Source organism: Mustela putorius, unplaced genomic scaffold, assembly GCF_011764305.1.
Source record: "Mustela putorius furo isolate JIRA1106 unplaced genomic scaffold, ASM1176430v1.1 tig00000095_pilon_pilon_pilon, whole genome shotgun sequence".
In the NCBI taxonomy this organism is placed as follows: Eukaryota; Metazoa; Chordata; class Mammalia; order Carnivora; family Mustelidae; genus Mustela; species Mustela putorius.
In genome coordinates, this window is record NW_025421280.1 from 28,888,280 (window position 1) to 28,914,152 (window position 25,873).

General features: G+C 46.8%; 1 protein-coding gene and 1 pseudogene across 1 annotated transcript; both read left to right on the forward strand.

Moving 5' to 3' along the window:
* The first annotated feature begins 3,729 nt into the window (after nt 1–3,729).
* On the forward strand, nt 3,730–8,135 carry LOC101690583 (annotated as a pseudogene).
* A 14,209-nt stretch (nt 8,136–22,344) lies between these two features.
* On the forward strand, nt 22,345–23,304 carry LOC101688589 (olfactory receptor 10H2-like). The gene has a single exon (XM_004761186.1). It carries the CDS (start codon nt 22,345–22,347, stop codon nt 23,302–23,304), a length of 960 nt encoding a protein of 319 aa, XP_004761243.1.
* The last annotated feature ends 2,569 nt before the right edge of the window (nt 23,305–25,873 follow it).

Below are 25,873 nucleotides of genomic sequence, written 5' to 3' on the forward strand. Positions count from 1 at the left end.
CCCTGGGTGGAGAGAGAGTGAAGGTGACCTGGTCGGCAAGAGCTCTGGGTCCAAGCTGAGCCTGGCCTAAGAGGACTTCCAGAGGGAGCAGAGAGTCTTCACCCTGCAGACCATGGCCAGTCCCTCTGCCACCTGATGCTCGTGATACTTTCAGAGAACCTGGGAGCTGAATGGGGTCTACAGAAGATCATGAGCTTCAAGTGCCTAGCACAGGCCTTGGAGCATAGTAAGAACGCAGTAAAAAATAATACTGATAATAATAATGACAACCACCTGGCTTTCCTGCCTAATTGCTGTCGTCAGCTGGAGGGCACCTCTCCCGTGTAGCATGCAGAGGTTGTAGGCTCGGTTTAATTGTCAGCATTGCCCTTACTGGCTCACTGGGAATGTGGAATAATATACTTTAAACCACAGGACTGCAGTGGTGCTAAGGTAAGGTGTGCAAGTTCAACTCTTAGGTACTATTGTTGTTGTGTGGTCCTACTTGTGTGAGTCCCCCCCAAGGATGTGGCACTGACCAGAATCACCAGATCACATTCTGCAACCCTTGCTGGGCACTCAGCTCTGGTCACTTAACAATGCAATTCACTGAATCTCCTTCCATCTCCTCAAGCCCTATCCACTCTCCTATCCCCAAACGCCTGCTTCGTGGAGCAACCAAGGCTGGCAGCTGTGGGATCTCTCATACCCTTCTCCAAGAGGCAACAGACTCACATCTGCCCCAGCTCCCTGTGAGGACTGCTCTCCTTCCAAGCACCTGTTCCATCCAGGGTTACTTCTCTGTCTTTCTGTCTCTCTGTCTTCCTCTCTCTGCCACCAACAGACGTGATGCAAAAATGCAACACCTTTTTAACAATACAGAATGGATCAACCGATGAATGGATAAACAAGAAGTGGTATATCCATATGACGGAGTATCTTTGTGGCATACAAAAGCATGAAGTACTGACACACATTACAACATGCTGAGACAATATGCTGAGTGAAAGAAGCCAGCTGCAAAGACCACATATTGTACGAGTTCATTTATTTGAAGTATGCAGAATAGGTAAATGCATCAAGGCAGAAAGCAGATTAGCGGTTGCCAGGAACCAGAAGGAGGATGGAATGGGGAGTGAACTTTTAATGGGTTGCAGATTTCCTTCGGGGGTGGGGAAATATCTTGGACCTAAATGGAAGTGTTGGTGGCCCAACACTGGGAATGTCTAAATCACACTCAGTTGTACTGGAGGTATAGGGAGTGGAAATCTGTGCATTGTTAGTGGGACAGCACAGTCATGCAACAGCTATGGAAAACAGTATGAATGGTTTTCCATCCATAAATTAAAAATTAGAAATAGAACTACCTATTCCACAGGCATTACACATCTGGATGGATATGCAAAAGTGGCATAAGCAGCGTCTGGAAGATGTATTTGCACACTCCTGGTCAGAGCAGCACTAGCCACAAGAGCCCTGAGATGGAAACAGCCCCAATGTTCATTGGTGGATGGATGGATAAACAAGTTGTGAGATATCTGTACAATGGAATATCATTCAGCCTTGAAAGGGAAGAAATTCTGTCTCATGTTATAACACCAAAGAAGCTTTATGCTATATGGAATCAGCCAGTCCCCAGAAAGGACAAATCCAGTATGATCGCACCTATCTGAGGTCCCTAGAGCAGTCAAATTCATAGAAACAAAGTAGAATGGAGGTTGCCAAGGGCTACAGAGAGTGGGAAATGGAGAGTTTTGTTTAATGGGTATAGAGTTTCTGATTTGCAGGGTGACCTGAGTTCTGCAGATCAATTACAACAATGTGAATACACTTAATGCCACTGAACTGCATACTTAAAATGGTTGAGGTCATAAATTTTCTGTTGTGTGTTTTTTACACAACAAAGTAGGAACACATGCTGCGTCATAAATGAACCTTGAAAACATTCTGCTATGTGAAATAAAGCCAGGCAAGAAAGGTTGTCTGAAGAAAGGATTGTCTGCTTCCGTTAATATGAAATACCAAGGATAGGCAAATTCATAGACACAAAAAGTAGATTAGGGGTTGGGGGAAGCTGGAGCCCTGGCAGGGGGGAATGGGGAAGTGACTACTAATGAAGGCAGTGTTTCCTTTTGGGTGATGAAAATATTTGACAGCTAGAAAGGGGTGGTGATTGCACAACATCTGTCAATGTGCCAAATGCCTATGATTTGAACAATTCAAAAGGTTAATTCTTTATTATGTGAATTTTGACCCATTTTTTCTTTTAAAAACAAAATGGACCTTCCCCTTTACTTCTGAGTTGTCTCTCCCTTGATTCACAGCCCAGCCTGTCCCCAAGGAGACAGACAGTGAGTGTCTAGGGCCAGAGGGCAGATGAGGGAGGAAAAACCCACCACCTGCCCTTAAGCCTACCTGTGCCTTCCAGGGCAGCCACTGAGCCTCTGCCCAGGAGTATGTGAGAACAGAAGGAGAAGCACCTCAGAACAGCTCTTCTCAGGGGTGGGTGGCCTCCTGTCTCACAGACTGGGATCTGGGTGCCCCCTGTGTCTCACAAACACCTCCTTGTGGGCGGTCCCACACCTCCACATACCTGCATTCCCCTTGCCACCCATCCCCACAGGTGCAGCTGCCTTAAGCTCTCACACCAGATAGGCACCCAGCAGGCCCACAGGCACCTGAGCCCTGCTGTCAGCCCTGCACACTCACACAGATGCAGAGACCTCGCTGCGCGGATGGACCCACACAACAGCAGAGTCAGGGCCAAAAGCACACCTGCAGGTGCACACGGACCTACACTCTCACAGTAGGACACAGCACAAGCAGGTGACTAACGCTGGTGTCCCTGACACACAACCTTCCCGCTGAGATCTGCAGTGACAACCAGGAAGTGCACAGGACTCTCAAGGAAACCCTCGTGCACAAAGCCCAGCCTGGATGCGCGATTCCGGATTAGAGGTCTCCGCCCAGGCACTATTTGCTTCAGACTTCGTTGGGCCCAGTTCCGGGTCCCAAGATCCACCCCAATATTCTTATTACCCACAGTCTTTCTCTGCATCCCGCGCTTGCATCACCTCCTCCTCAAAGACACCCAGGGGCACACACTCGCCTCTGTTGTTGGCAGCCGAGAGCAGTCTGGGGGCGTCGCAGGGGAAGCCCGGGGTCCCCTCACTGGCACTCAACACCAAGAGCTCAGAAGTGGGGTGGGCAGGGCGGGAGGCTGCACCTGCACTTTATCTAGCTTTACTCCAGTGACATTCCAAAGGCTTTCCAGAGGGAGGTGAGCTGCTGACTCAGCTTGTGGGCGGGGCCGACCTCAGGCCCCAGAGTTGAGTGGGGGAGGGACTCAGGAGACTTCCAGAGGCTTCCCTGAGACCCACTGTACATGCAGCCTCCAAACCTTCCCTGAGGCCTCCCAGCTGGGCTGTGCAGAGGATAGTTAAGCCTGGAGATGGAGGTGACAAGACAGAGGAAGAAATACAGCAGGAGGCTGGTGTCCCTCCCCTACTCTCTGAGAATACTCCTTTGTTCTCATGCATTATGGACTAGGCACACTCTGTTCTCAATGTTCAGGCTCCATCCATACCCTACAGACAGGCACCGCGGGCTATCCTAGAGAGGACAACACAGGTTCTCAGAGCTTTGGTGGAGAAACCCTGGGCCCCAGTCCCTGGGACTGGTCCAGAAGAAAGCTGCGGTCTGGTTTCTGCAGAAGCAGAGATGTTGGGCCAGAGGTGGGATCTCTACAACATGGCCCTGCTCTGGACCCAACTGCCCAGGCTGAGATCTGAGAGGGAGGAGGCGGTGCCAAGCCATCACAGTTACCCATAGCCAGACTTGCCTTGTGCTTGGGCCACAGTGCAACTCAGTGTCCACTCACCTCCCACTCCCCGTGTGCAGGCCCCCTGCATAGTGTGAGCTCATCTGACCTAGAACACAGCACCTGCCCTTGCCTAAGTTTCCCGGGACTCGGGTACAAATTGCCATAAACTGGGGTGCTGCAAACTCCAGAAATGTGCTCTCTCACAGTTCTGGGGGTCAGGGGTCAGCAGGGTAGTTCCTTCTGCAGGCTCTGAGGGAGGATCAGCCCTATGCCTCTCTCCTGGCTTCTGGCGGCTGCCAGCGGACTTGACTGCATCATTTCAATCTCTACCTGCCCTCACATGAACTTGTCCTTGTGTCTGTATGTCTTCTCCTCTCCTTATAAGGACACTAGTCATTAGACACCAGCATTTAGGAGCCCAGCACTCAGTATGTTTTCACCTTGAGATCCTTCTCTAATTACATGTGTAAAGACCCTATTTCAAACAAGGTCACATTCTGAGGTTCCAAGTGGGCTTGCACTTCTGAGCGACACTATCTTGACCCACTACAGCATCCGTCCTGATTCAGTTCTCTGCTTCAGGTCTGACCTCTGCACCTGCTTCCTGCACAGCATCAGAGGGATCCTGCTGAACAAACCACATTCCGTCTTCCCCTCTGCGTGGAACCAGTCAGGGCTCCCTCGTCCCAGATGCTTCGCTGCAGCCAACAGTCTGGTCCTTGTTGGCCTCTTCAGTTTCCTCTCTCAGCTCCCTCTCCATCTTCCAACACAGACCCCCACTTTGTATCTGTAGGCTAAAATGATGGGAGCATTTTCAACTTCCTGAGTGTAGCAGACTCTCTCATCCCCAGATCCCACTGCATCCCTCATGCCGCACTCCTATCTGCTTCAATCAACTGGTCTCATTTCACGTGCCACCCTCTCCAGGAAGCCTATCCTGTGTCCTTGCACCACTGGCTTGACCAGGCGCCTGTCTGACTCCTAGCTTGCCCTGAAGTCCCCCATCACATGGTGCTGTCATCACTGGTTATGGGGTCTGTGTCTCTCACTGGACTTCAACAGACCTCCCGAGGGCAGAGATGGCATCTCATTGGGAGCATCCTATGTTCCCAGCACCCAGAATGGTAAATATTAAATGGAATGATAGATACACAATAAAAATGCATTAAAGAAAACAGTGAAGGAAGCACATGCACAGTGCTGTGAGACTCTACAGCGCCTGTGGGAAGGGAGGAAGGCGGCATCTGAGCTGAACTCCGAAGGATGAACAGTCCCTGGAACACGGAGTCAGGGAGGGAATGGCCAGCAAGGGAACCAACTGAAGAAAAGGCATGGAGAAATGTCCAGTATGGGGTCTGGGGAGTCTGGGAAGTCAGACGAGGTCAAAATGTGAAGGGACTTTAGGCCCCTTGGATCCACCCTTGTAGGGTCCAGGAGAGAGTGGGCTGGAAGGAGGTGTCAGCCTGGATTAAGGGTCCCATCAACACTCTCCTCTAAGCTTTAGCCCCCTGGCACAACAGAGGACCCAGAATGTGTGGACAATGTGAGGCATTTCCTAGCACTACTCAAGTCGGGAAAGAATATCACAGAATCAGATGTTCAACCAAGAAGTGAATTCAGGACTAAGGAGAAAGATTTTGGTTGTTGCTTCTGGATGCCCAGAGAGGTCAGGATATATAAGGCTAAGGTGACAGAAGAGGGTCAAGGGGAAGCCAGTTGATGGAGTGGAGCCAAGGGTCTCAGTTCAGTGGCTTCTTTATCCCTGCCTGGAGGGGGCGCTGTGACTCTGGACAAGTGGCTTGGCCTCTCTGGGCCTCATTTTCTCTTTTATGAAATGAGCTTGAATGAAAAGGAGAAGAGACACAATGTGTAGAAAAAGCCTGGCACAAGGTAGTTGCTTGGACCATGTGAACTCTTCACACCTCAACCCCCATCTCAGTCTTTTTTTTTTTTTTTTTAAGTTTTATTTATGTATTTGACAAACAGAGATCACAAGTAGGCAGAGAGACAGGGTTGAGAGAGGGGGAAGCCAGCTCCCTGCTGAGCAGAAAGCCCAATCCAGGGCTCCATGCCAGGACCCTGAGACCATGACCTGAGCCGAATGCAGAGTCTTTACCCACTGAGCCACACATGCGCCCCTCAACCTTTTTTCTTTCTTTCTTTTTTTTTTTTTTAAAGATTTTATTTATTTATTTGACAGAGAACACAAGTAGCAGAGAGGCAGGCAGAGAGAGAGAGAGAGAGAGAAGCAGGCTCTGCACTGAGCAGAGAGCCCGATGCGGGGCTCGATCCCAGGGTCCTGGGATCATGACCTGGGCCGAAGACAGAGGCTTTAACCCGCTGAGCCACCCAGGCGCCCCTCAACCTTTTTTCTTGAGTGTGGGTCCCATACTTCCATTTTTCTCACAGTTATTTCTTGTGCACCTACTGTGTGGCAAGCAGTGTGTGGCCCCTGGAGATAAAATAACCAATAACCAAAGTCCCTTGAATCAGACAGATGTGCAGATACTCTCAATACCTAATACGTGTGACGGACATCTTCAGGTTGTTAGTTCAGAATTGAACAGAATTATAGGACACCAACATGGTGTCTGGGTAGTTGGAGAATTGGTCATTGGTGTGGAAAGAACTCACATATTTGGTGTCTTGAGTGTTAGAAGTAGAAAACATTCACTTCCTCTCTCCCTCTGTCCAATCAACAGCACTGTCCGTCCGTTCTACCTCTGAAATCAGCTTCAGCTTGCCACTCCACCCCATCCAGGATGCCCTCATGCACCTCTCCCCATCTCTTCCTGCATCTGCCCACCCTGCCTGCCCTCAGCAGCCTGCTTCCCTCCTCACACCAGCCAGAGGGGGTCTCTACAAACAGGAATCTGACCATGCAACTTGTGCTTAAAATGTACCTATTGGTATCATCAGTTTGCAAAACGGTTTGGCAGTATCTATTCTAGCTGAACATAGGTATTCCCTATGAGTCAGCATTTACATGCCTAATATAGACCCAACACAACACATAGGTATTCATCCACCAAAAGATAGGTACTACATCTTATAAGAATACCCTCATAGGGAAACCCAAATAGAAACATCCATGAAAATGTTCACAAATTGGAATGCAGCTCATTCCTCTATGTATTTAGAAAACATGAAAAGGTCCCCATTACCCTCAGAACAAACTCCTCACGTGGACACCATTGTCTTATGTGCTCATGCCCTTCCCACCTGCATGCCTTCAATTCAGAACCGCACCAATGACTTCTAACTCTCCCTGGTGCACTGAACATACCATTTCCCAAATGCACTATGCCTCTGTCACCCTGAACCTTCATACTTGCTGTCCCCTCTGTCTGGAAACCCCTCTTCCAACTGCCTGGTTCACCTGAATCATACCTACTCACCCTGCACGTCTCCCTGTAGACATCACCAATTTCAAAGTCTCTAAATTGCAGTCTGGGTCTGAGACCTACACTTAGCTTCTGCAGCTCCCTCGGCTGTCTCTAACGCACCTCTGACTGTCTGTGCTGTCATTTTTGGTTATGACAACTTCCCTCTGTGTACCATGAAAAAGACCTCAGAGTCTTAGCCCTTGGTCATTGCTGGATTCAAGCACCTAGAATGTTTCCATATAAAATAGACCTTCAGTAACACTTCTTAACTATATAAAGGAATAAATGAGGTCAAAGTGCTGTGACATATAGCACTCTTCTCTGTTCATGATCATGGGCAATGACTGCTATGTGACTATCTGCCACCCTTGCGGTACAATGTGCTCATAAGTCCTCAGAGTTGTGCTGTCTTCGTCCTGGTGCTGGGCTGGTGTCTCGGTCATGGAGTTGATGGCGATCCTGATCATTTTTCACCTCACCTTCTTTGGGCTGAACGTGTTCTACCATTGGGTCTACTACGTGCTTTCCCTCCTAAAGATGGCCTATGGGAAGGAGACATCCTCTGTCACCTTGGGGACACCTTGGTCCTGACATGTGACACTGCTCTTATGGGATGTTTATTCCTCACCATCCTCTCCTACATCTTCTCCTGCATCCTCTCTGCATAGCGGCCTCCATACTGAGGATCCCCTCTGCTGAGGGCAAGCACAAGTCCTCCATCTCATGTGTGTCCCATCTCACTGTCATCATCTTGAACTATGATTCTGTCTCCATTATCTACCTCAAGTCCAAGCATCTCCATTCTATGGACAGTAACCCTCTGATGGCCACCCCCTACACAGCCTCACCCTTTTTTTAGCCTGATCATTTTCAGCCTCAGGAATAAGGAGCTCAGGAATGGCATAACGGGAAGCTTCCAGAGAAAATTCAGTCCCCTAAACTCCTAATCCTGATGTCCAGTTTGGTGGTAAGGAAATATGACAGAATGGCAGGGAATAATAATGTTCAACCTCCATAGGACTGTTGTAGGGTTTCAAGGATACGAAAATACACACATTCATAGATAATGGATACATGTTCAATATTTGTTTTTCTCCAGTTTGTTTACCTCCCTTGCATAGGATCTAGTGATCATGATCTCCTGTTCTTGACCCTGTGTGATGAAGTTCATCCCATGTCCTCCAACAGAGAAAATGTTATGTACCTAAGGGCTGGGAGGGCAGCATCATGTAGGTGTGTCTGGATTCTGATACACTGGGTTCTCTTGCATAGACAAGCAACAGAAGACTTTCTGTTGCCCAAATTGTTGACCCATATATATATACATATATATGTATATATATATACAGTTCTATTAGTCATCATATAATACATCATGTTTTTATTGTGTTATGTTAATCACCATAAAAATACACCATTAGCATTTGAGGCAGTGTTCCAAGATTCATTGTTTATGTACAATACCCAGTGCTCCATGGAATACATGCCCTCCTTAATACCCACCACCAGGCATCATTAGTTTTTGTTGCAATATTCAATGATTCATTACTTGCATTTGAGGCAGTGTTCCAAGATTCATTGTTTATGTACAATACCCAGTGCTCCATGGAATACATGCCTTCCTTAATACCCACCACCAGGCATCATTAGTTTTTGTTGCAATATTCAATGATTCATTACTTGCATATAACACCCTGTGCTCATCAGAATACCTGCCCTCCCTAATACTCATCACCCAGTTACCACATTCTTGTACCTCCTTCCCTTCTGTAACCCTCAGTTTTTTTCCCAGAGTCCAGAGGCTCTCATGGTTTGTCTCCCTCTCTGATTTCTTCCCATTCAGTTTTCCCTTACTTCCCCTGTGGTCCTCCGTGCTAGTCTTTATGTTCCACATAGGAGTGATAACCATAGGATAATTATCTTTCTCTGCTTGACTTATTTCACTCAGCATAATCTTCTCCTGTTCCATCCATGTTAAGAGAAATGGTAGGTATTCATCCTTTCTGATGGCTGAGTAATATTCCATTGTACATAGGAACCATATATCCTTTATCCATGCCCTTGTTGAAGGACATCTTGGCTCCTAACACAGTTTGCCTACTGGGCACATTGCTGCTATGAACGCTGGGGTGCATGTGCCCCTTCTCTTCACTACATATGTATCTGTATGGTAAATACCTAGTAGTGCAATTGCTGCATGTAGGATAGCTCTATTATGACCATCTTGAGAATCCTCCACACTGTTTTCCAGAGTGGCTGTATCAGCTTGCATTACCACCAACAGTGCAAGAGGGTTCCCCTTTCTCCACATCCTCTCCAACATTTGTTGCTTCCTGCCTTGTTAATTTTTGCCATTCTAACTGGTGGAAGCTGGTATCTCATTGTGGTTTTGATTTGTATTTCCCTGATGGCTAGTGATTTTGAACATTTTTTCATTTGCGTCTATTAGGCACTTGTATGTCTTCCCTCCGTTTCTGGACAGGATTCTTTGTTTTTTGGGGTGTTGAGTATGAGAAGTTCTTTGGAGATCTTGGATACCAGCCCTTTATCTCTAAAGTCATTTGCAAATATCTTCTCCCAAGCTGTGGATTGCCTCTTTGTTTTGTTGACTGTTTCCTTTGCTGTGCAGAGGTGGGTTTTTTTTTTTTTTTTTTAATGTTGAAGTCCTGAATTTTTACAATAGCTGTGCTTCAGCTAAATTTTCATATTTCATATTTGCTTTTGTTTCTCCTTGCCTTTAGAAATATGTCTTTGAAAGAGGTCTCTATGGTTGATGTCCAAGAGGTTACTTTCTATGTTCTCCTCTAGGTTTTGATGGATTCCTGTCTCACATTTCTATCCTTCATCCATTTTGAGTTCATCTTTGTGTATGGTATAAGAAAATGGTCCGGTTTCATTTTTCTGCATTGGCTATCCAGTTTTCCTAACACCATTCATTGAAGAGACTGTCTTTTTTTTTTTTTCACTGGGTAGTCTTTCCTGCTTTGTTGAAGATTAGTTGACCATAGAGGTCAGGGTCCATTTTGGGGTTCTCTTTTCTGTTCCATTGATCTATGTGTTGCTGTCTTGATGATCACGGCTTTGTAATATAGTTTGAAGTCAGACATTGTGATGCCTCAGGTTTGGTTTTCTTCTTCAACAATCCCCTATTGATTCCAGAGTCTTTTCTGGTTCCATACAAATGTGAGGATTGTTCCAGCTCTGTGAAAAATAATGATGGTAGTTTGTTTGACAGGGATGACATTGCAAGTGTAGATTGTCCTTGCAGCATAGACATTTTCACATGAGCATGGAATGTTTTCCATCTTTTTGTGTCTTCTTTGATTTCTTTCAGGAGTGTTCTGTAGTTTCTAGAGTATAGATCCGTTAAACTCTTTGCTTAGGTTTATTCCTAAGGATCTTACAGTTTCTGGTGCTATTGTAAATAGAATCAATTCTTTAATTTCTCTTTCTTCAGTCACATTGCTAGTGTATGGAAATGCTAGTGTATAGTTGAATTGCTATAAATTCTAGAAATTTGGGTTTTCCACATAAAGTATCATGTCATCTGTGAAGAGAGACAGTTTGACTTCTTTGTGAATTTGAATACCTTTTGTTTCTTTTTGTTTTCCGATTGCTGTTGCTGTTGCTAGGACTTCAGGTACTATGTTGAACAACAGTGGCAAGAGTGGGCAACCTTGTCATGTTCATGATCTTAAGGGGGAAGATTCTCAGCTTTTCCCCACTGAGAATGATATTTGCTGTGGGCTTTTCATAGATGACATTTAGGAAATTGAGGAATGTTCCTTCTATCAATACACTCTGACAAGTTGTAATCAGGAAAGGATGCTTTTTTTTTGTCAAATGTTTTTTCTGCCTCTGTTGAGAAGCCCATATGGTTCTTGTCTCTTCCCTTGTTAATGTGTTCCATCCCACTGATTGATTTGCGAATGTTGAACCACACCTTGTATCTCAGGGATAAATCCCAACTGGTCATAATGGATAATCCTTTTAATGTTCTGTTGAATCCTATTAGGAGGATCTTGTTGAGAATTTAGGCATCCATATTCAACAGGGATATTGATCTGAAATTCTCCTTTTTGGTGGGCTCTTTGCCTGGTTTTGGGATCAAGGCTTCATAGACTGAGGTTAGATATTTTCCTTCTGTTCCTATTTTTTGAAACATCTTCAGAAGAATAGGCATTATTGCTTCTTTGAATGTTTAGTAGAATTTCTCAGGAAATCTGTCAGGCCCTGGACTCTTGTTTTTTGGGAAGGTTTTTTTTTTTTAATCACTATTTCCATCTTGTTGCTGTTTTATTGGTTTATTGGTTTACTGGTTATTGGTTTATTCGGGTTGTCAGTTTGTTCAGAAAGTTTAGCTGAAGCTCAGCTATTGTGAAAATACAAGTAGAACAGGTGTCTCATGATGATTTGGTGAAGTGGACCAAACCATGTGCTTTCTCAGGATGTATTTGTAATTGATGTATTCAGCAAAAACTCATGAGTACTTATAACATTTTAGACACAGAGATTAAGAGCAGGATACAAATATCTGTCCCCAGGATGCCTTCCTGGGACTTTGTAGTTTATGGCAGAAGGGGAGCTGATAGAACTGGTGTACAGAGCAAGATGGAATCACTCAGGTCAAGAAATAACTTATGTCAAGCACTGACATAAGCAGCCAAGGGTGTTGCTGCTCAGACCTGATATCACTGAAACCAGCACAAGCTGATGGCTTCCAGAACTGGTAACCAGCTGAACTCAAGGAGGTCTTCAAAGGCCCCAGACTGATTAAACTCCCCCTTTTTTAAGGATTTTATTTATTTACAACAGAGAGATAATGAGCAAAGCAAAGGGAGAGAAGGAAAGGGAGAAGCAAGCTCCCCACTGAGCAGGGAGCCCAATATGGGGCTCGAACCCAGGCCCCTGGGATCTTGACCCAAGCCAAAGGCAGACACTCAACCAACTGAGCCACCCAGGCACCCCTGATTAAACTCCTTTTAAAAAGGAGCATTTTTGCATCAAACTGTCAAACTTTCCAAATGCTGCCCCTTTCACATCTGACCACATATAAAAAAGACAATTCCTGCAAAAGGTCTTCCCAACTGATCACCAAACTCAACAGAGATCCTCCACTGCTTGAACATAATAAGCAGCAGTTCAGAGAGCTGATCCTTTCAGACCAAGGTCTCCTCCCAACTGCATGCTCACGGACTGACTTTGTATTTGGTTTGTTAACCTCTTACCCTTTGCTCTATCTTGCTTGTTGTATGACTTTGTCTTGTGCTTGCTTTGTATGACATCTATGAAGCCAAGATAAAAATGTAGTAAAATGTCAAGTAAATTTGGAATATTGAGTTTGCTTTATAATTAGGTTAACCTGACTTTAAGACTGAATAAAGCTGAAATTATGGAAAGACACAACATGTGTATGTACCTTCATAGAATGCTCACAATGGTAAGTTTGAACAAACAACCAGGTGACCTGATCCTCACTGGGGAAGGGTCCAAATCCAGGAAAATGATTTCTTCACAACCCACACTGACTCTGATACAATATCCATTTAATGTTTGCTTTGCTGTTACATCTGGCCCAAGAACGGAAACTACAAATCCATTTCCTTAAAATTAGCATTTCTTTGTGTGAATCATACTAACTCATATTTTTATAAATGAGTCCCTTCCGATGTGAAGGTAAAAACCAGAAGGAACCTCATCTCCTTGCCCTGTGTTTAAATTTCAGGGGCCTGGAACACAGAAATCACTCAATAATGTTTGATGGATGAATGCATGGAGGATTTCCAAAGGCATGGGATAAGGTAGGTAGACAGTGAGCTGATTCTATTCACTGGACCCAGGCTGCTACTGGGCTCTCCTCAGTGATGAAATACCAGTACCGAGCACTTCCTGAATATTTGCTAAGTACCAGTCAGCTTATATATTAGGCAGGTGCTATTACTATTGGTGTCTCCGTTTTCAGACAGAGAATCAGAGAGATCCAATCATTGCACCAAGGTCCCACAACCAGGAAGTGGCTCACCAGGATTTCCACCTGAGTCTGTCTGATGTGAGTCAGTGCCCTGAGGCACAGAGCCACCCAAGTTACATACCCAAGTTACTACATCCAAGTTACTACAAAGTCTCTCTTTGCCTATCAATCTGTGTTAAAGAACCTCAAGAGAGCTGAACAGTTCACACTGGTGGCTAGCTAGTCTTTGTTTAAAGAAGCAAACAAAAAGCCCCCAGAGAATTCAGTGGAGGTGATGTCTTGGGGTAGCAGGATATTAGGAGAATTGTCTGAATCCACCATCTCCAGCCCTGCCCCCATGCTCTCAGAGCCCATCTGCCAGGGCCCCTGGGCTTGCTTCCTGGAGGACACAGAGAGCTGAACTGAGTTAGGCTCATCAGGAGTCAGTCAAAGGCATGAAAGAGCAAAATGGGACCCCTTCTGTGTACAGCCTGCCAATCCCAGCTGGCATACCAATCCTTAGAATCCAAGACCATGGTCATTACTGAACAAGTCACAGGATTTTAAGTGACAGCTGGCACACAATTAAAAGTTGGCACACAATTCCCCATCTCCACTTCTTTCGTGGAATTTAAAGAGTCCCTAAGGATTGGCCACAGACCTGCAGGCAGTTGAGTTTCAATACACACCTCAAGGCTTGGTAAGTCTGGCTCACTCCAGAGGAATGGTCCCCAAAGAGTTTTCCCACCTTAATTTCAAGCTCAGACATAATGTTTCTCTAGCACCAAGAAACATAGGTGGGAAATGGAGGTGACCATTTTTTGGCTCATGCACCAGTTTCCTGGGGCTCAAAGAGGTCAAGTTCTACAACATGCACCATGGCCGAACCATTGCCCACAAACCACGTGGTGTCAAGTGGCCATTGTGAACACTGCATGCTGCTGGACACAGACAGGGACAAAGGTCTCCAGAGCTCTGAGAGCAGCTGAGGCTTCTACTTCCACAGTAATAGTCACTACATTGCAATATAGTATTACTTGATCAACATCTTCCATCCTTCCCCACTAGAATAGCAACCTGAGAGCGTAGGACCAGTCTGAACTAGCTTAATATTGTGTGCCCATAGCTGGGTACCTAATAGGTGGTCAATAAAACTGGCTGAGAAAACAAACTCATCTCTCATTACAACACTCCAGGAAGTATGTGAGTGGTAAAATCCTCCTGAAATACAAATGGTTCATCCCTAATTTATCTGAAATTGACTTTTCAGGAGTGACTATGCGACTGATGTCACAGGAACCCATCTACCCTCTTGTGTGTATCATAGCCAGTATTTCCTGTAGATGAGTTCCATCCCATGGCAGTAGGGTTATGGAGTAGGGTTCTTTTGTTTTCATCCCTGTTTGGCTTTAAACCATCTTAAGCCACTCACTCTTCCTCTCCTGTCCAAGCTGTCACTTTGGCTTTCTTCCATTCCTGAAATGGACAGCCATCTTCCAACCTCGCAACCCCCAAACATTCTCTTCTCTCTGCCTGATGCACCCTTTCCTCACACTCTACCCATATAGGAGAAAGTCTCAGCTGAAATGCCTCCTTCTCCATAAAACCCTGCAATCTTCCCTGCTTTCACAGCCCACCACCTTCCCTTCCTCACTCATCTCATATCCTTGTCTAAATTCAGTTATCTATCATCCACCATCTCCTCTCTACTGTCATGTGCACAGGGACAGGCATGTCAGTCCTGGTCACTGTGGACTCCCCAGAGAAGGGCTCAGGTGTTGCATACACAACTACTGGATACATGCTAGCTAGGGCTAGATGTCCTCTGAGCCAGAGATAAGAGTTATCTGGCCCACAGTGTTTAGGAACTGAGGCCAGTCACGCTTATCAAACCAACCAGCTAGCGTGGCCTGTTCCGACTTTACCCAGCTATCAAAGAGCAGATCAAACATGACGCTTCCTCCCTCCATGTACCAACACACTGCCACCTAGCAAAATGAGCAGGGACTTCTTAAGCAAGACGATGACCAAGAATTTGAAGAGTTTTTCAATTGACTTAAGTGTCCAGTCTGTAGTTGAATATTGTGCCATACACATTCATGGTGTTCTAGATTGTGCTAGAGATGGAAAGTGACTGGACCTAAGTGCTAACACTTAAGGCTACCAGGCAAGGTGGGGAGAGATAGGCAAATGCTGAAATCATTCATATCCTTGGAGATAAATATCATGAAGGTGCTGTAGACTCTCGGGACGCTACAGCCCCGGTGACTTCCCTGAAATTCACAGAGGTAAAAGGATCTGAAAAGGAAATCTACTGACAGTTAATAAGTCCTGCCATGTCCATGAGCCTGGGATCAGATGGAAGATTCATAGGAAACTGCCCCCACATTCCTGGGGCCAGGAGTGCCATGTCGTATAGAGAAGTAGGCGCAGGACATTAGTCTTGGAGATGGGCTGAGTCTGAACCATCTCTCTGTCTGTAGCTGTGAATACAGATTCCGGCACCCAGTGGGGGTTGATGAATGCCTAGGGTAGGAAACCTCTAGGACAATATTTCTTGTTCACCACTGCATCAGACTCAGTGCAGAGACCCAGAAATGCGCAAATCCTGCCTGGCAGAAAAGCTGAGCAAAGCTACAAGGCTGTGCTTCAAAAGAACATTGGTTTTGGTAATTTTATTTCCAGTGACCACAGACTGCTTGGCACACAGTAGGTGCACAAGAAATACCTGTGAGAAAAATGAAAGTACGGTGCCCACAGTTCAAGAAAAATGTTGAAATTGGTGCTGAGGTGGGTGGAGGTCACCTCGGCCGCACACCTACTGTGTGCCAGGCTCTATATACAAAAGTGTCGCTTCTCCTTATCATTCACTCCCATTTCATAAAAGAGAAAGTGAGTCCCAGAGAGGCCAAGCCACTTGTCCAGGGTCACAGTGCCCCCCTCGAGGCAGGATTGCAAGACCCAGCTGAGCAAATATTCCATCTCCGGGCTTCCTCCTGACCCCCTTCTGTGACCTTAGCCTTATATCTTGACCTCTCTGCGTATCCAGAAGCAACAACAAAGATCTTTCTCCTTAGACCCGAATTCATTTCTTGGTTGAACATACGTTTCCTTCATGTCCTTTCTGGACTTGAGTCTTGCCGGGAATTTCCCAGATGGCCCTCACATTCTGGGTCTTCTGCTGTGCCGGTGGGCTAGAACTTAGAGTATAGTGTTGATGGAACCCTCAGTCCAGGCTGACACCTCCTTCCACCACTCTCCCCTGGACCCTACAAGGGTGGATCCAAGGTGCCTAAAGGCCCTTTATATTTTGACCGTGAATGATTTCCCAGACTCCCCCAGCCCCACTCTGGGCACTTTTCTCCATGCCTTTTCTTAAGTTGGTTCCTTTGCTGGCCATTCCCTCCCTGACTCCACATGCCAGGGTCTGTTCATCCTTCAGAGTTCAGCTCATGCCACCTCCCTCCTTTCCCACTGGTGCTGTAGCGTCTCACAGCACTGTGCATGTGCTTCCTTCACTGTTTCGATTAATGCATTTGTACTGTGCATGTATCATTCCATTTAATTTTTACCATTCTGGGTGTAGGGAACTCAGGATGCTCCCAATGAGATGCCATCTCTGCCCTCAGGAGGTCTGGCAAAGTCTAGTGAGAGACACAGACCCATAACCGGTGATGACAGCATCATGCGATGGGGGACTTCAGGGGAAGCTAGGAGTCAGACAGGACCCTGGCCAAGCCAGTGGTGCAAGGACACAGGATAAGATTCCTGAACAGGGTGGCATGTGACCTGAGACCCGTTGATTGAAGCAGATAGGAGTGGGGTATGAGGGATGCAGTGGGATCTGGGGATGCGAGAGTCTGCTACACTCAAGAAATTGAAAATGCTCCCATCTCATTTCAGCCTAGATACAAAGTGGGGGTCTGTGTTGGAAGATGGAGAGGGAGCTGAGAGAGGAAACTGGAGAGGCCAACAAGGACCAGACTGTCGGCTGCAGTGAAGCATCTGGGACTAGGGAGCCATGGCTGGTTCCAAGCAGGGGGGAAGACGGAATGTGGTTTGTTCAGCAGAATCCCTCTGATGCTGTGCAGGAAGCAGGTGCAGAGGCCAGACCTGAAGCAGAGAACTGAATCAGGACAGATGTTGTAGTGGGTCAAGATAGTGTCACTCAGAAATGCATGCCCACTTGGAACCTCAGAATGTGACCTTGTTTGAAATAGGGTCTTTACACATGTAATTAGAGAAGGATCTCAAGGTGAAAACATGCTGCGTGCTGGGCTCCTAAATGCTGGTGTCTAATGACTAGTGTCCTTATAAGGAGAGGAGAAGACATACAGACACAAGGACAAGTTCATATGAGGGCAGGTAGAGATGGAAATGATGCAGTCAAGTCTGCTGGCAGCCACCAGAAGCCAGGAGAGAGGCATAGGGCTGATCCTCCCTCAGAGCCTGCAGAAGGAACTACCCTGCTGACCCCTGACCCCCAGAACTGTGAGAGAGCACATTTCTGGAGTTTGCAGCACCCCAGTTTGTGGCAATTTGTCCCTGAGCCCCAGGAAACTAATTCAAGGGCAGGTGCTGTGTTCTAGGTCAGATGTGCTCACACCATCTGACCTAGGGAGTGGGTCTTGACACGGGGAGTGGGAGGTGAGTGGATACTGAGCTGCACTGTTCTTCAAGCGCAAGTCAGATCTGGTTGTGGGTAACTGCGATGGCTTGTCACCACCTCCTCCCTCTCTCAGTCCTTAGCCTGGGCAGTTGGGCCCAGGGAAGGGCCATGCCACAGAGATCCCACCTCTGGCCCAACACCTTTGCTTCTGCAGAGGCCAGACAGCAGCTCTCTTATGGACCAGTCCCAGACACTGGGACCCTGGTGTCCTCACTAAATTTCTGAGAACCTGCACCTTTCTCTCTGAGATAGCCCGGGGTGCCTGTTTGTGGGGGTGTGGAAGCAGCCTGAGCATTAGGAATGGAGTGTGCCTAGCCCAGCATGCATGAGAACAAGGGACTATGCTCAGTCCCAAGGGACTGCTGCTCCCTGGCCCCCAGAACTGTGAGAGAGCACATTTCTGGAGTTTGCAGCACCCCAGTTTGTGGCAATTTGTCCCTGAGCCCCAGGAAACTAATTCAAGGGCAGGTGCTGTGTTCTAGGTCAGATGTGCTCACACCATGCAGCGGGCCCGGATATGAGAACATGGGGAGTGGAAGGTGAGTGGACACTGAGCTGCACTGTGGCCCAACTGCAAGGCAAGTCGGGTGCTGGTAACTGTGATGGTGTGGCACTGCCTCCTCCCCTCCATCAGACCTCAGCCTGGAGCAGCCTGGGCCCAGAGCAGGGACATGCCTTAGAGATCCCATCTCTGGCCCAACACCTGTCTCTGCAGAGGCCAGACGGCAGCTCTCTTCTGGACCAGTCCCAGGGCCTGGGACCCAGGGTTTCTCCACCAAAGCTCTGAGAACCTGTGCTGTCCTCTCTGGGATAGCTCCGGGGTGCCTGTTTGTGGGGTGTGGATGGAGCCTGAGCATTGGGAATGGAGTGTGCCTAGTCCATAATGCATGAGAACAAAGTTGTATTCTCAGAGGGGATGGGAGGGACGCCAGCCTCCTGTTGTATTTCTTCCTCTGTCTTGTCACCTCCATCTACAGACCTAACCTTCCTCTGCACAGCCCAGGTGGGAGGCCTTAGGGAAGGTTTGGAGGCTGCAGGTACAGCTCTAGGTGAATCTCAGGAAAGATTCTGGAAGTCTCTGGAGTCCTGTTGCTTCTCTCCACCCCCTCCCTCTGGGGCTATGATGGTGGCCCCGCCCACAAGCTGAGTCAGCAGCCCGCCTCCCCCTGGGAAGCCTTGGGAATGTCACTGGAGTACAGCTAGATAAAGTGCAGGTGCAGCCTCCCGCCCTGCCCACCCCACTTCTGAGCTCTCGGTGTTGAGTGCCAGTGAGGGGACCCAGGGCTACCTCAGCGACGCCCCCAGACCGCTCCCCGACGCCAACAACAGAGGCGAGTGTGTGCCCCTGGGTGTCTTTGAGGAGGAGGTGATGCAAGCTCGGGATGCAGGGAAAGACTGTGGGTAATAAGAATGTTGGGGTGGATCTTGGGACCCCGAACCCGGCCCGATGAAGTCTGGAGCAAATAGTACCTGGGCGGAGACCTCTAATCCAGAATCTTGCATCCAGGCTGGGCTGTGTGCGCGCGGGAGTCCATGAGAGTCCTGTGCACTTCCTGGCTGTCTCTGCAGATCTTAGCAGAAAGGTTGTGTGTCAGGGACACCAGCGTTAGTCACCATCTTCCTGCTTGTGCTGTGTCCTACTGTGAGAGTGTAGGTCTGTGTGCACCTGCAGGTCTGCCTGTGTCCATGACTCTGCGCAGCCGGATCTCCGCATCTGTATGGTGCTGCAGGCTGATAGCAGGGCTCAGGTGTCTGTGGGCCTGCTGGGTGCCTATCTGGTGTGAGTGCTTAAGGCAGCTGCACCTGTGGGGATGGGTGACAAGGGGAATGCTGGTATGTGGAGGTGTGGGGCCCGCCCACATGGAGGTGTTTGTGAGACACAGGGGGCACCCAGATCCCAGTCTGTGAGACAGGAGGCCACCAATCCCTGAGAGGAGCTGTTCTGAGGTGCTTCTCCTTCTGTTCTCACACACACCTGGGCAGAGGCTCAGTGGCTGCCCTGGATGGCACAGGTAGGCTTAAGGGCAGGTGGTGGGTTCTTCCTCCCTCATCTGCCCTCTGGCCCTAGACACTCACTCTCTGTCTTTCTGGGGACAGGCTGGGCTGTGAATCAAGGGAGAGAGAACTCAGAATTAAAGGAGGGCTGAAAGGCCTGTTTTGCTTTCTTTAAAAAATGGGGCAAAATTCACATAATATAGAATTAACCATTTTGAGTTGAACAGATTATTGGCATTTGGCACATTCATGATATTGTGCAATCACCACCCCTTTGTAGTTGTCTAATATTTTCATCACTCCAAAAGGAAACACTGTCTTCATTAGTAATCACTTACCCATTCCCCAGGCCCTTCAGCAAGGGCTCTAGCCCCTAATTTGCTTGTTGTATCTATGAATTTGTATGTCTCAGGTATTTCATATTAAAGGAATCAGACGACTTTTTCTTCAGAAAGTCTTTCATGCCTGGCTTTTTTTCCACATAGCATAATGTTTTCAAGGTTCATTTATGATGTCGCAAGTGTTCATACTTTGTTGTGTAAAAAGCACACAACAGAAAATTTATTATCTTAACCATTGTTAAGTGTGCAGTTCAGTGGTGTTACGTATATTCACGTTTTTATGTAATCGATCTGCAGAGCCCTTTTCATCCTGCAAAACAGAAACTCTACACCCATTAAACAAAGCTTTCCATTTCCCACTCTCTGTAGCCCTTGGCAACCTCCATTCTACTTTGTTTCTATGAATTTGACTGCTTTAGGTACCTCGGATAGGTGCAATCATACAGGATTTCTCCTTTCTGGGGACTGGCTGATTCCACATAGCATAAAGCTCCATTGGTGTTATAACAGAAGACAGGATTTCCTTCCTTTAAGGTAGAATGATATTCCATTGTATGGATGTATCACACCTTGTTTATCCATCCATCCACCAATGAACAATGGGGCTGCTTCCACCTTAGATTTATTATAGCTAGTGTTGCTCTGACCAGGAGTATGCAAATATGTCTTCCAGACCCTGCTTTTGCCACTTTTGCATATCCATCCAGAAGTGGGATGCCTGAAGCATAGGTAGTTCTATTTTTAATTTTTAATTTATGAATGGAAAGCCATTCATACTGTTTTCCATAGCTCTTGAACGACTGTGCTATCCCAACCAACAGTGCAGATTTCCAATTTCCCCACCTCCTTCCCAATTTAAATGGCACAACTGAGTGCCATTTAAACACTCCCAGTGTTGGGCCACCAACACCTCTATTTAGGTCCAAGGCATTTCCCCACCCCTGAAGGAAATCTACAACCCATTAAAAGTTCACTCCCCATTCCATCCTCCTCCCGTTCCCTGGCAACCGCTAACCTGCTTTCTGTCTTAATGCATTTGCCTATTCTGCATATTTCAAATAAATGAACTCATACAATATGTGGTCTTTGCAGCTGGCTTCTTTCACTCAGCATATTGTCTCAGCATGTTGTAATGTGTGTCAGCACTTCATGCTTTTGTATGCCTCAAAGATACTCCATCATACGGATATACCACTTTTTGTTTATCCATTCATCGGTTGATCCATCCTGTGTTGTTAAAAATGTGTTGCATTTTTGCATCACGTATGTTGGTGTCAGAGAGAGGAAGACAGAGAGACAGAAAGACAGAGAAGTAACCCTGGATGGAGCAGATGCTTGGAAGGAGAGCTGTCCTCACAGGGAGCTGGGGCAGATGTGAGTCTGTTGCCTCTTGGAGAAGGGTAATGGAGATCCCACAGCTGCCAGCCTTAGTTGCTCCATGAAGCAGGCGTTTGGAGATAGGAGAGTGGGTAGGGCTTGAGGAGATGGAAGGAGATTCAGTGAATTGCACTGGTACCTGACCAGAGATAGAGTGCCCAGCAGGGGTCAGAGAATGTGATGGTATGCTGGTCAGTGCTGCATCCTTGTGGGGGACTCCCACAAGTAGGACCACACAACAACAACAGTACCTAAGAGCTGAATGTGCACACCTCACCTTAGTGTCACTACAGCCCTGTGGAATAAGGAGTATTATTCCATGTTCCCAGTGAGCCAGTAAGGGGCAATGCTGACAATTAAACAGAGCCTACATCCTCTCCATGCCACACAGGAGAGGTGCCCTCCAGCTGAAGATAGCAATTAGGGAGTAGTTTGCACTTACAGTTCAGGATGGATTTTGAATCACAGAGTTGGAGATAAGCATGAAATGGCCAGCCTGCTCCAAGGCAGGAAAGCCAGGAGGTTGTGCATGGAGCAATAATAGTAATAATAGTAGTTGTAGTTATTATTAGTAGTATTATTTTTACTGCATTCTTACTATGCTCCAGGGCCCACCCTATGCACTTGAGGCTCATGATGTTCCATGAACCCCATGCAACTCCCAGGTGCAGTGACAGTCATTATGAGCATTGGGTGGCGGAGAGAATGGCCATGGTCTGCAGGGTGAGGGTCCCCTCTTCCCCTGGGAAGTCCTCTGGCTTGGGCTCAGCTTGGACCCAGAGCTCCTGCCCACCAGGCCACCTTCACTCTCTCTCCACCCAGGGATGGCTGCCACTCGGGGTCTAAATCACAGCTCCGTGTCTGAATTCATCCTCGTGGGCTTCTCCACCTTCCCACCTCATCTCCTGCCCATCTTCTTTCTGCTGTTCCTGCTCATGTACCTGTTCACACTGCTGGGGAACCTGCTCATCATGGCCACTGTCTGGAGTGAACGCAGCCTGCACACACCTATGTACCTCTTTCTGTGTGCACTGTCCATCTCTGAGATCCTCTACACCTTGGCCATCACCCCGCGCCTGCTGGCCGACCTGCTCTCCACCCATCGCACCATCGCCTTTGCAGCCTGTGCCAGCCAGATGTTCTTCTCCTTCACATTCGGCTTCACCCACTCCTTCCTGCTCACCGTCATGGGCTATGACCGCTACGTGGCCATCTGCCACCCATTGCGGTACAACGTGCTTATGAGCCCTCGTGGTTGCGCCTGCCTGGTGGCCTGGTCCTGGGCTGGTGGTTCAGTCATAGGGCTGGTGGTTGCCACTGCCATTTTCCACCTCACCTTCTGTGGACCCAATGAGATCCACCATTTTTTATGTCATGTGCCCCCTCTCTTGAAGTTAGCCTGTGGAACAGATGTACCAATAGTGGCCCTAGGTGTGGGGCTGGTGTGCATCACCAACTTGTTGGGCTGTTTTCTCCTCATCCTCCTCTCCTACACCTTAATTGTGGCCGCCATCTTGAAGATCCCCTCTGCTGAGGGCAGGCACAAAGCCTTCTCCACCTGTGCTTCCCACCTTATTGTGGTCATTGTTCACTATGGCTTTGCCTCAATTATCTACCTCAAGCCCAAAGGTCTTCACTCCCAGGAAAGCAGTACCCTTATGGCCATCACCTATACAGTCCTCACACCCTTCCTCAGTCCCATCATCTTCAGTCTCAGGAACAAGGAGCTGAAGACTGCCATGAAGAAGACCTTCCTCAGCAAACTTTATCCCTCCAACATTTAAGTGGCCAGTGAAGGTGGTTTTAGAAAAAGGTAGAAGGATGACCGTAGCCTCATCTGTAAAATGGGTTAAAAGTGACTACTGAGTATGATTGGTAAAGGTGTGTGACAACACCCATAACATGGCAGGTGCTCAATAAATGTGAACTTTTCTTCTTCTTCCTCCATTGGTTTGTGTTCAGACATTAGTTTTATTTGTAATCAAACAGCTTTCTTTTTTTTTTTATATATAAACATATATTTTTATCGCCAGGGGTACAGGTCTGTGAATCACCAGGTTTACACACTACAGCACTCACCCAAGCACATACCCTCCCCAATGTCCATAATCCCACCCCCTTCTCCCAAACCCCCTCCCCCCAGCAACCCTCAGTTTGTTTTGTGAGATTAAGAGTCACTTATGGTTTGTCTCCCTCCCAATCCCATCTTGTTTCATTGATTCTTCTCCTACCCACTTAAGCCCCCATGTTGCATCACCACTTCCTCATATCAGGGAGATCATATGATACATCCAGATGGCCAACAGACACATGAAAAAGTGCTCCATATCACTTGGCATCAGGGTAATCAAACAGCTTTCTTGAGATATAATCCACATGCCATAAAATTCACCCATTTAAAATACACAATTCAGTTGGTCTTTAGTATATTCAAAGTTAAGTGATCATCACCACTATCAATTTGAAACATTTTTGTCACCCAAAAAGATAACCCCCTTCCCACTTATTCCCCATTTCTTCCCCAGCTCCCATAACTCCCAGACCTGGGAAACCACTTTTTTTTTTTTTCAGAAAATTTTGTTTAAAATTCTTTTATATTATTTTATGTTAGTCACCATACAGTACATTATTAGTTTTTGATGTAGTGTTCCATGGTTCATTGTTTGCATATCACACCCAGTTCTCCATGAAATACGTTCCCTCTTCAATACACATCACGGGCTAACCCACCCCCACCCCCATCTAAAACCCTCAATTTGTTTTCTGGAGCCCATAGTCTGTCATGGTTTATCTCCCCCTCTGATTTCGGACCCCTTCATTTTTCCCTTCCTTCTCATAATGTCCTCCATGCTGTTCCTTTTACTCCACAAACAAGTGAAACCATATGACTTTCTCATTAACTTTCTCTTCTTGAGTTATTTCACCTAGCATAATCTTCTCCAATTCCATCCATGCTGATGCAAATGTTGGGTATTCACCCTTTCTTATGGCTGAGTGATATTCCATTGTATAGATGGACCACATCTTCTTTATCCATTCATCTGTTGAAGGACATCCTGGCTCCTTCCATGGTGTGGCTATTGTGGATATGCTGCTACAACAATGGGGTTCATGTGGCCCTTCTTTTCACTACATCTGTATCTTTGGGGTAAATACCCAGTAGTGCAATTGCAGGGTCAGGAGGTAGCTCTATTTTTAACTTCTTAAGGAATCTCCACATTGTTTTCCAAAGTGGCTGCACCAACTTGCATTCCCACCAACAGTGAAAGAAGGTTCCCCTTTCTCCATATCCTCTCCAACATTTGTTGTTTCTTGCCTTGTCAATTTTTTGACATTCTAACGGTGTAAGGTGGTATCTTAATGTGGTTTCGATTTGAATCTCCCTGATGGCTATTGATGATTAACATTTTTTCATGCATCTGGTAGCCACTTGTATGTCTTCTTTGGAGAAGTGTCTGTTCATGTCTTCTGCCCCTTTTTTGACGTGATTATGTTTTTTGAGTGTTGAGTTTGAGGAGTTTTTTATAGATCTTTTTAGAAGGAGTTTCCATGTGACATCAATTATAAGGCTTCCTCCTTATCTGCTTAAGAAACCTCTAGTAATGTATCATTGTCATGACCTTGCGGAATGCCTCTCTACTGGATCTCACTTGAAAGTGGGCATAGGAGGAAAGTCTCTATTCCTTGGGAGTCTATTCCTCTTCACACTGTCTTACCCTGAAGTGCAGTGAAGAAGACAAATGCAAAAGGGGGCATCATCCATGCTACAAGTGGAATTCCCTCAAACAACCAGCTCTTTGGGGCAGGCAATCAAACCAACCATGAGAGAAGAGATGTAGGTGGTATTTCCAATACGCAGTTACCACTACTTCTGACATCAACCACTCTAACTCAGGAATCTTCATAAAGCAGCAAAGCAATATCTAGCTCCTTGGTTCCCCTGTCCTGGAATGAATCTCTCCTCAAAATTCTGTTTTTTATCTGTATTTTTAAAGTTGTATTCTCCTTTCATGCATAGTACCCAGTTCTCCCCATTACTCAACTTTTTAAAAATTTGAATTCAATTAGCCAAGGTATAGTACATCATTGGTTTTTAATGTAATGTTCAATGCCTAATTACCCAACTTTTACTGGTGAATTGTCTATATGGGTTGGTAATTTGACAAATGTTAGCAGCATATGATCTCCTTGACAGCTCACCCTCTTTATATTGATTCCCTTTAGGTTTTTCCATTACCATTGGCTGGGAAACCCTTAAGGATGACTTCAGACATGGAGTTGTGGTGTAGGCCCCACATGTGACCATCTCTGCTGGGGAAGGAGGTAAGAAGGCCCAGTGGACATGACTCAGGT

Coding starts and splice junctions, on each gene's coding strand:
- LOC101688589 (XM_004761186.1), top strand. CDS start 22,345: ATGGCTGCCACTCGGGGTCTAAATCACAGCTCCGTGTCTGAATTCATC.